The sequence below is a fragment of the Kogia breviceps genome, chromosome 15, assembly GCF_026419965.1.
Source record: "Kogia breviceps isolate mKogBre1 chromosome 15, mKogBre1 haplotype 1, whole genome shotgun sequence".
Taxonomy (NCBI): domain Eukaryota; kingdom Metazoa; phylum Chordata; class Mammalia; order Artiodactyla; family Physeteridae; genus Kogia; species Kogia breviceps.
In genome coordinates, this window is record NC_081324.1 from 66,347,280 (window position 1) to 66,358,332 (window position 11,053).

The window sequence follows — 11,053 nt, forward strand, 5'->3', positions numbered from 1 at the left end:
CACGGGCTCTAGAGCGCAGGCTCAGTAGTTGTGGCGCACAGGCTTAGTTGCTCCGCGGCGTGTGGGATCTTCCCAGAGCAGGGCTCGAACCCGTGTCCCCTGCATTGGCAGGCGGATTCTTAACCGCTGCACCACCAAGGAAGCCCGCCTGTTTGTTTTTGTTAAATGGAATTAAATGACTCTTGAGGAGATCTTATTAAAATCATTTACAGTTAGTTCCAATTCCAAAACCAGCAATGAAACATTTGGATATCTTTGGGCTATTTGTCACTCCTGAGGACACTGCAGTTCCAGCTTGTGGAAGGGAAACTGACAGAGAAAGCACTTCAGGCAGAGCTAAATGGACACAAGGATGTCCTGAAGCACCAGAGGTTAATACAAGTTCGATGCAAAACATAACTGCTGCTGCATTAAAAGAGCTAAAAGTGGAGGATATGAATTTTACCCTGTATATGAGACCCATTTGGAGCAGCTTGTTAAAAAATAATAAAGTTTAAATTTCCTGAAATATTAAACTCTGAAATATAACAATTTTGGCCAAACTCACATGTTGTTTACTAGGTTTTTCGTACCATCTGTGTTCTATAAATCTTGTTAAAGACAATGGGTAGCAAAGGTTGCCTCGAAAATTAAAATCTATAGATTATCAATATTTCCTATTTGTGGCTTCTCAGTAAATAAGTGTTCCCCTGTTTCACCATTTTCTTTTCCCCTTCTTTTGGTCACAGTGTTAGAAATAGTAAAATGGACTTAGGGTTACCACAGAAAAGACCTTGTCTGAGGGTCTCTGAGTGGACTTTGCACGTACATGTGAAAATTCTTTCTGTTCCGAGATCTTTGGGACCTGTGTGATGAGAGAGTGGGACAAGTTGATCTGACTTTTCTGTGATATGGACATCATTCTGCTGTTAAGTGCCAACTCCCTGGGGAGTTTTTATGTTTTCTTGTGGTCCCCAATTAATCTGTAAGTTAAGTATATAAGAAGGTTAAAACCAGTTTTCCTTTGATTTTTTTAGCGAACGCTTGAAAGCCATCTGATGTCCCCTGCTGAGATTCCAGGCCAGCCTGTCCCTAAGAACATCTTGCAGGTACTTCACAATCTTATACTGAGGCCTTGGAGTCCTGAACAGTAGTCCTCCGAACTGGTTTTGTGTAGTGGTCCACCTTTGGGCCTTAGAGAATGATCCATGTTGCCGGGCAACGAAGGATACGATGTTGCTGCCTGACATAGTTCTGTGTCGCTTGTTAATCTCAATGTGGGGTGGGGAGGTGGCTAAAAGAGATGATGAAGTAAGCGCTTGGTTTCCTGTTTGCAGATTTGCAATTTCTATGGAAATTTATTAAAGTATCTAACTTGTATTTGTAGCACTAACTTAAAGGAAATGTTGGTACCTGAACGTTCAGAGAAATTTGTTGCATGTACATGTGCCAAGTCCTTCAGTGCAGCAGGAGGGAGATTCATCATTGGCTTCCAGAATTTAATCTACAACTTCTGACTAGGAGGAAGAACTAGGTTTGTTCACAAGGATTTGACTTTTCTGCCTTTAGGAACTTCTGGGTCCACCTGTTCAGAGACCTGCTTCTTCCAATCTTCTGAGTGGCCTTATGGGGAGCCTGGAGCCTACGACATCTTTACTGGGCCAAAGAGCACCCTCTCCTCCCTTGTCACAGGTGTTTCAGACGAGAGCAGCCTCAGCAGACTACCTTCGTCCCAGAATACCATCACCAATTGGTAAATGCTTTTGTGCGTAGATACCTATCTGTCATCATTTCCCCTCCCTTTCCCCTAGGTTATACCTCTCCCTTAAAATTGGCAAAGTCTTTTTCATGGGTATCCTTGAAGAGTTTAAAAAGAAATGTGTTAATTTGTTATGCTTTTTTCAGGGGGTGGTAAGGACACATGTGGAAGATAGTTTATTATCCAGCTGCCCTTCTAGATAAATAGGTTCATGTTGAAGTTTTGTACTTTTTATCTTGAGGTTGATCTAAATTGGATCCAGCTTTTTAGTCATCTTCCTTATTTTGGGAATTCAATCTAGAAAAGTTAACTTGGCTCCTTAGGTTTTTCCTTAACAGAGAAGTCATAGTAGTGGCTCTCTACCAGCCTGGTGAAGTTATGTATGACCAACTGGGAGGTCTTGTGGCTAATTCAGAACATGAATGGAAGAAGCACTTCCAGAAAGCTGTCTTAGCAAAGTGTTGTACAGAATCTCAGTGTTCCTGCACCTGCGACCACTTTAGGCTGCTGGCTGCTCTGGCCCCTGCCAGTCATACCTGGAGAGGAAGTTTTTGTAATCTTTCCACAATTAGGGAGATATAATGGAAAAAGTATGAACCTCAGAACACTGGCCTCTGCTTTGGTATCGGCTGGTGTGGTTGCAATGGGCCAAATCACTGGCTAGAAAAGCTATTCTCTCCCAGATAGAGGTCTCGGCTCTGAAAGAAACAAAACTGACAGCTGGGAAGATAGATACCAGCAGTTTGAGTCATTAAGTGCTCTGATTGAGGTCCACATAGCCCACTGTGGGGCACAGAAGAAGAGAGACATCACCAGCCTAGGAAATCAGTACTTCCTGAAAGAGATGGTGTTCAGTGAGGAGCAGCATGCATTGGTGATAATGCCTCTTGGAGGGACAGGTGCCGTCTTGACATGCACTGAATCTTTAACCTTCCCAACAGGTTTCACACCAGGACCACAGCAGCTTCTTGGAGATCCATTCCAAGGCATGCGCAAGCCCATGAGCCCTGTCACAGCCCAGGTCTGGCTGAGCTCTTTCTCAAACTTAATCTGTTGCTTGCTTTTTACCCTTATTGTTGCTTGTGGGATAGAGAATTAAATTGCTGCAATGCTTGGAAGTGGTTTTGAATTACAGCTCAAGCTCAGTGAAGGCTAGAAAATTGGTGACATTGTCATACGTAAATAGCTAAAATTCTGTTCAGTGGATGGCAGCACAGTTTAGTCAGGTTTGCAGTATCTAATTTCTCTCAGCTGCTGCTTAAACATACCTTTTCCAAAAGAGCAAAGAGAGACCTTTGTAAAAAGTGCACTGACTGTCATTCTTCTGCTGACCCCCCTCTGTGCCACTTCTGTTCAGCAGATGAGCCAGCTAGAATTGCAACAGGCAGCTTTGGAGGGGCTGGCCCTGCCACATGACCTTACAGTGCAGGCAGCAAACTTCTACCAGCCTGGTTTTGGCAAACCACAGGTGGACAGAACCAGAGATGGATTCAGAAACAGGTAAATTATTAATCCTACCCTTGTGGAGATTTGCAAATTAGTTATCCATAGTATAAATTCTGTTTTACACACTGATATATTATACAATATATGGTGACAGTTCCATCTCCTGAATGTTCAGTAGAGGAAATTGTATGATTGAATTCTAGTGCAGGGGCATAGGCTTTTCATCCTATATAATTTATATTTTTCATTTAACGGATTCATTTTTACAGATGTAGCTAGCATAGCTACTTATTTGCAGTTATGCTTATAAAATGATGAAAAGTAAAACTACACCTAACACCTAGCTTCCTCCCCCTCAGATTCCTTGTTGAGTATCAAACTGGGCCTTGATTCAGGTTTGTTGATCAGAGCTGTTAACAAATGATTACTGACTTCACTCTCCTCCCATTCTCTTCACTAGTTTCAACAAGTAGTGAAATGAAATGAATCATAAGTTGGGGAGGAAAGGGTAGCATATTGTTCTTTTTTATTGTAAAATAAAACAAGCAGAAAACTGCATGAAGCAAATATATGGCTTATTGTAAGATAAACTCATTAGCTACCCAGAAGCCCTCCTTGTGTCTTATCCCGATATAATACCCCTTTTCTCCAGAAGTGACCATTGTCTAGTCTTTAAAAGTAATCACCACCTTCGTATTTTTAGTTTTATCACCAAAATGTGCATCCTTGAACACTATACTCCTGCCCCTTGTAGTATTTGGTACTTAAGCCATATTTGTTTTGATGTGGTTATTAAAATTGCTGTCTCAGTGTCTTCCTTTAGCTGGTTTTGTATGTTGAAACTCAGAAAACATTGGGACCAGTAAGTACCCCATTACCTTGCATAAATGTATCTGATCTGTAGCCCTCAGCCTAAACAGAGAGCTCAGGACTGGTCTGCCAAGCCCCTTCACTGGACTTCTCTCTACAACTTAACGATTTGTTGACCTTCAAAGCACTTTTGATATCCACAATTTAATTTGCTCTTGGCAACAACTCTGTGAGGTAGATGGGGTAAAGAACTGCATTTTACAGATACAGAAACTTAGTTTTTTTTAAAAAATGTGACTGACTTGACGCTAGCAGGTAGATCCAAGTCACTGTCAGTGGAGCCTTCAATTTTTAGATCAAATGGCAGGCCTCCCCTGAATACCCTGTACACAGTTGTGTCCCCCAACAGATATGGTTTCTCCTTGCCTTGCTTTATTTTTTTATTGAACCTATCACCTTCTAGCATATTATTATTTTTTTCTGTCTCCCTGCCCATAGTAACCCCTCTACCCTGCAAACACAAGAATGTAATGAAGCCAGAGATTTTTGTTTTGTTTACTGTTGTATCCCCAGCACCTAGAACAGTGTCTAGCACATAGTAGGTACTCAAATATGTTTATCAGAAGGAATAAATGATAGATCGTGCAGAACCACCAGATTTTACCTCTTAGTCACCCAGAGTACTACTGTCTGTCTCTCCCCTTGTCATCATACTCAGAGTCTCAGGGTGGCAGCACCGGTGCTTACCTGGTACAGACTGGAAAGAAGTCATGAGTTTAGGATTCCCATCTGCTTATGAGTCAGAGAACTTCCAGAATCATTGACTGTACTTGGAGCTTTGGCCTTTGCAGTACAAGGTCTGAGCATGGCTGAAATGCAGTGAAGCTTTGATTAGCCAGTGAGCTCACATAGTTCATTCTTCTCTCAGCCTGTTTATGTCATCATCAACTGTTTCCTGTTTTCTTCCAAGTTAAGAGAGAATAAGTAGGATGTCTGGGGAGAGAAGGGAAGTCTGCTCTTTTAAACTTTATTTGGGAAGCCTGGGATCAACCCTGTGTGTAGACCAGGAGTAGTGGGGAATGCTGCATGTTAACTGGGTCCTAAAACAGCTCAAAGTCTTGGTGCTCTATTTGACTTGAACCAGTGTCTCACAAAGCCTCAGTTCTATGCCAGGCTGTGCTATTCAGTGTTGCTCCCTACCTTCTGGAGCATAGCCTGCCCTACAGAATAAAGGCCCTCCCTAGCCTACCTCACTGTAATAGTCGGCAAGTAAACTATACACTAGCCCTGGATACCTACATTCCCAAGACCTTCCCGAGTCCCTGTACCTATTCCTTCTACCTGAGTCATTGTTCTCCATCTGTAGTTTCTCATTGGCACACTCAATGCAGCTCCTTCCAAGAGAAGCTTTTGCAAAGTCCCTGCATTGTAGGAGTATCCTCTCATTCCTTCTACCCCTCATTTTCCCATTGTACTTTGTCGGTACCCTAATATTGACATGCCTTGTTTGCCGGTTAGTAAGTATCTCCCCCACTAGATGAGAGTTCTTGCAAGGCCCGGGACCATGTATCATTAAGCTTTTGTCTTTCCTCAGAACTTAGCACGTGGTTTTGCATATGTTAGACACTTATTAAATGCTTGGGAAATTGAATTGAAGAAAGGAAATGGGATGCTTCCTAGGCTGCCCTTGAGTTTTATGTAGTTTTAGAACTTGGAGTTTGAGCAGCTTGGGGCTCACACTGATAATTGGTTTGTTCACAGGCAACCGCGAGTGACCAAGTCACCAGCACCTGTGCACGGAGGGAATTCCTCTTCCCCTGCCCCAGCCGCCTCCATCACAAGCATGGTCAGTGACCTTTGCCTTTGTGAATGATTCCTAGGCTTCTCCCTGTTTGGTTGTGCCTCTGTTGGATCACTGTGTACCCCAAAATGTCCTTGAGTGCCTTCCACAGGAGTCAGTGATTTAATAGACTTTTATACCTGCCTATGTATCAGGTCCTCCCCTCTCAGGATACAGTCTAACTCTTAGGATTCTAAGTTCTAGTGAAGCCCCTACCCTTGGGGAAAGTGTGTTCCAGCAGATAGACAAGTAAGGGCCAGAGCATACAGGGTGGTGTGATATGTTCAAACGAATGAAGAATTGGAGTGGGGAGCAGGGGAGGACAGGGGTAAGGATGGGACGTGAGGTGACTGGGCTTGGAGCATGGTAAGTCCAGAGAAACATGGTGGCAGTTCACAAATTCAGATTCAGGTCTCAATACAAGTTAAGGCTGAGATAGAGAGGTTTGCTTATTTGTGGTGATAAGTCAAGTTTGTTCGTTTTTTTGCGGGGGGGTACGTGGGCCTCTCACTGTTATGGCCTCTCCTGTTGCGGAGCACAGGCTCCGGATGCGCAGGCTCAGTGGCCATGGCTCACGGGCCCAGCCGCTCTGCGGCATGTGGGATCTTCCCAGACCGGGGCATGAACCCGTGTCCCCTGTATCAGCAGGCAGACTCTCAACCACTGTGCCACCAAGGAAGCCCACAAGTCAAGTTTTACAGCCGACTAGTACCAGCATTATTTACCTTTTTTAAGTTTCATCACCCCCACAGACCTTTATCACCTAGTCAAAGCTGATAAGGGGAAAAGACTATTGCTCTGTACTTCAGGACCTCAAGTGGGTCTTTGCACCAAGCACCCTGAAGGCAGGATCTAAGAGCTTTTCTGTTCATAATCATGCCCTGTCTCCTGTCATCAAGGATTTGGGGTTAAATGATAAAAGTTGCATGCATAATAAAATCATCAATATAAAAGTAGGCAATAAAGAGGTGGGAACAAATGACCCCAAATGGTGAGTACTGGGGCTTCCCTGGTGGCGCAGTGGTTGAGAGTCCGCCTGCCGATGCAGGGGACACGGGTTTGTGCCCCCGTCCGGGAGGATCCTACATGCCGCGGAGCGGCTAGGCCCCTGAGCCATGGCCGCTGGGCCTGCGCGTCCGGAGCCTGTGCTCCACAATGGGAGAGGCCACAACAGTGAGAGGCCCGCGTACCACAAAAAAAAAAAAAAAAAGTACTGGTGGCTGAGGAGACCTTTAAGAAGATAATTGTGGATTTTCTGGTAGCCAGGTTAAGATGGGAAACAGGAGTATAGAGAAATTTAGGTTCTGTGGTTGTCGCTGAAATGTCCTTTCCTAGCTGGGAGGGCTGCTGTTTCAGGGTATACTTCTGGCCATGTTCTATCCCCCTTCCCAGCCCAATCCTGAAGCAGAGGCTGCATAAGCAGATCCCCATCACCACAGACAGGTAGGTTGAAGCTTCTGTGCTTCAGCTTTTATGCTAGAGCTAAATCTAGGTTTTGATGAAATTGTGAGCATGGGATGGTGCACTTGGGCCACTGCCTATTTGGCCCATCCTGTTGCTTTTCTTCCAGCAGCTAGAGACCAGAACGTTGGAGTTGGCCTCTGCCACATGTAGCCAGAAGGGGACTCTTCAGCTTCAGTAGTTTGGCCAGTTGATTAGGAAAGGCATTTAAAGAATGTGTTAATACTGTTTTTCTCTGCAGCTTTCTCCTTCCTTCACTCCTACCTCAGTGATTCGTAAGATGTACGAGAGCAAAGAGAAAAGCAAGGAGGAGCCAGCATCTGGAAAAGCAGCTCTTGGTGACAGTAAAGAGGACACTCAGAAGCCCAGTGAAGGTACTGCAGAGCTGTCGAGGATGTACTGCCCAATAAAGTATGTGACAGAGCATCAGCCTGCAAAGCCCTGGGCAAGACCCCTGGTTGCTTTGGACCACAGTTCTGTGTCTAACAGAAGGGTTGGACCAGCTTACAGTTACTTAAGCCACTTATGTGACAGAGCATCAGCCTGCAGAGCCCTGGGCAAGACCCCTGGTTGCTTTGGACTACAGTTCTGTGTCTAACAGTGAGAAGGGTTGGACCAGCTCACACTTAAGCCACTTGAAATTCTGACCAATCTAACAGTGGCAGGCATGAGTGCTGGTATTAGGAAGAACAAGCATTAGTTTAGGATGCTTATTTTGGCTTGAATTATTTGTACATTTATTTGGCAAATTTATAAAAGTTCAACCAGGTTTATTTCTGAAAGGTTCTCTCCAGTTTGTGGAGACTAATCATCCAATAAAATCTGTGCAGTGGGTGAAGCATATAGGAGGTGTGTGAGAGCCTTTTATAAATACGTAGAAAATGTAAGAGATTTTTAGGGGTTGCACAGTTGGGATTTTAAAGACATAGTGAAACAGATTCTAATGAGTGAGGTTTACATAGGTCTAGAATATTGATCTGAGAGCTTTTTGCCTGTGAGAAAGCTTCTGAGGAAAAAAAAAAAAAAATCCTGTTGGTCCTACTAAAAGGCAGTTCAGATTCCTTTACCAGACTATAATTACTCTTTAAGCTTTCTTGTGAAGGATTTGCATAATTTTACTCACTTGATTTTCCCCTTAGACTAAAAAGCGTGTTAATCCCAAGCAGCTGACTAGGACAGGACTAGCTCCCACACAGATGCAGACCACAGGCATATGGGCAGACCAGGGTGCCCAACTGAGTTAGACCACCAGACCTGATATGCCAGGCTTGCTTGCCCATAGCTATTCCTGGATTGGGAAGATTATAAGAACAAAGATGTGGGCTTCTTAAAAGTTATCTCATTTACAATTTCAGAGTCTTTGGTTTTTTAGAGTGTAGCAAAAATAAACTCTTGCAGCAAGGTGTTGGAAGACTGGAAAACTTGGGGTCTACTCCCAGGTCTGTCCTTAACTACTCGTGACCTTGACTAGGCCTGTTCGTAAGGCCAAATGATGGTTCCTACGATGCAATCCTCTAAATCTGTTGAGGGGATCAAATAAGGATTGTGACCTTTCTAAGCAATGAGTTACTGGATCATTGGGAGGACAATGTGTTTGAGAAAAGTTTGCCAATACCAAATTATTCTCTTTCTGGATCCTTGCAGAGAACCTCCTGTCATCCAGCTCTGTGCCCACTGCTGATCGAGACTCTTCTCCCACTACAAATCCCAAACTATCAACCCTACAGCGGTTTTCATGTTCCACCCCACTATCCCAGACCAATCGTTACACCAAAGAACAAGATTATCGACCTAAAGCAACTGGGAGAAAAACGCCCACCTTGGCATCCCCAGTTCCAGGAACACCTTTTCTCCGCCCTGTCCATCAAGTCCCCCTTGTCCCCCATGTCCCCATCGTTCGGCCTGCTCACCAGCTTCACCCAGGGTTGGTCCAAAGGATGCTGGCCCAGGGAGTACATCCGCAGCATCTTCCAAGTTTGCTCCAAGCTGGTGAGTTTCTGACCTGGCATGATGACAGTTGCTAGAACTCATGAAGGTTTTCATCCCTAAAAAGATGTTACTAGGTTTTTTCCATTTTAACCAGTGGGTCCAATCTGATCTATCCCTTAGTCGATTAAAAGATTAGGAACCTAGCATTGAGCATTCTTCAGTCTTAATAAACTTTTTGATTAGCAAAACTGTATAGTCAGGCTTGAAAATTTCCAGGTAATTACTTCTCACCAGTTTCTTCTTTCTGCCCAATAGGTGTGCTTCCTCCCGGGATGGACCTGACTCATTTACAGGGACTATCTGGCCCAATCCTGGGCCAACCCTTTTACCCTTTACCTGCCACTGGTCACCCTCTCCTAAACCCTCGTCCTGGGACACCTCTGCATCTGGCAATGATGCAACAGCAGCTACAGCGCTCAGGTAGGTTCAGAAATGGGCCAGGTGAGCTGAGGATGGGCTCAGGCTTAAAGTTTTTGAACCAGTTTCCAGTGAAGGGATAAAATGACACTGACCATTCACCCTAGCAAGACTGGGATAAGGGTGTAGTCAGAGAATAGGATGAAGTAAACCGACCTCTGTGGGATTTGGAATTCCTGTGAAGACAGTGGGAGAGCCAGGTGTCCTCTTTTTTTTTTTCTTTTGTCCCTTTGCCTCTTAGGAGAGGAGGCTGAGAATCCTTCCGACAGATTCAGCATAGGGACTGCCAAGAGTAGATGCTCTCTCACCAGCTTATGTCATTGCTTCTGCTTGTCTTGGGAAGTAGTGGGCATGTCATCTAGGATGGGCTCTCAGTATGGATTGCTTCTGAATAGCTCAGCTTTCCAAGGTACTGTCTTCTGGCATTTTGCAAAGGAATTTCCTAAAGAAGCCTAGAATCAATCACGTGGTAAAGAATTCTCTTTGGAGTTTCATGGATAGGATTTGAGTGAAGCAGGGCCTGCTAGAGAACTACCTTCCCTCCTTGTGCTCTGAATGATAACCTTCTTTCTTATCACCACAGTTCTTCATCCTCCAGGGTCTGGTTCCCAGGCAGCTGCTGTCAGCGTTCAGACGACGCCTCAGAATGTGCCCAGCCGGTCAGGCCTGCCTCATGTGCACGCACAGCTAGAGCACCGCCCCAGCCAGAGGAGCAGCTCCCCCGTGGGCCTTGCCAAATGGTTTGGCTCAGACGTGCTACAGCAGCCTCTGCCCTCCATGCCCACCAAAGTCATCAGTGTAGATGAACTGGAGTACCGACAGTGAGCAGGGCAGCAGGCTTGTCTAAGCCTGGACCTTTTGGTGGCACCCTGGTCAGAACTCTGCTTCCTCATCTCATGTTGGTTTATGGGCTTTTACTTTGTAGCACTCTGCGAAGCTGTTTAAGGGCACCCAGGCACCTGGTGGTGACTGCATTATGATGGAAGAAACTTATTAACCAATCGAGTGGAGCCTACATGGTCTGAATACAGGATGCAGTGTTGTCAGTCCTGAATACAGGAAACAGTCTTTTTTTGTAAGATATGTGAATGAAGTGTTGGTGTCTTCACCAAAAGGTGGCACCTTAAGGGTTCTGAGGAAATAAATGTATAGACCCTTATGTACAGACCTGTGTATAAACAACTTTTGTACATACATATAGGATAGCTTTTTTGAACTTATACAGCTGTACATAAAAGTAGCTGATATTAGTTAAGCCTGTGTCAACAGTTTGGATTTTTTTTCACTTGTACATTTGGGACTTTTTCTTTTGGATGATTAAAGTTGCATATGCTAAGTGTGTGAATGAAGTG

At 44.6% G+C, this 11,053-nt stretch overlaps 1 protein-coding gene across 6 annotated transcripts in view; it reads left to right on the forward strand.

Annotated features, from left to right (window-relative positions):
- EIF4ENIF1 (eukaryotic translation initiation factor 4E nuclear import factor 1) overlaps window positions 1-11,053 on the forward strand; it is a 42,739-nt gene extending 31,686 nt beyond the window's left edge. For 3 of the 6 annotated variants that reach the window (XM_067014777.1, XM_067014776.1, XM_059040108.2), the window contains exons 11-19: window positions 1,017-1,088; window positions 1,549-1,732; window positions 2,680-2,759; window positions 3,099-3,238; window positions 5,756-5,840; window positions 7,537-7,669; window positions 8,940-9,284; window positions 9,540-9,704; window positions 10,285-11,053. In XM_067014777.1, coding sequence (XP_066870878.1) covers window positions 1,017-1,088; window positions 1,549-1,732; window positions 2,680-2,759; window positions 3,099-3,238; window positions 5,756-5,840; window positions 7,537-7,669; window positions 8,940-9,284; window positions 9,540-9,704; window positions 10,285-10,526 — 1,446 coding nt within the window. In that variant the 3' untranslated portion in view covers window positions 10,527-11,053. Of the gene's footprint in view, window positions 1-1,016; window positions 1,089-1,548; window positions 1,733-2,679; window positions 2,760-3,095; window positions 3,239-5,755; window positions 5,841-7,536; window positions 7,670-8,939; window positions 9,285-9,539; window positions 9,705-10,284 lie in introns of all 6 variants that reach the window. The other 3 variants (XM_067014775.1, XM_059040107.2, XM_059040109.2) reach the window with 2 other exon arrangements.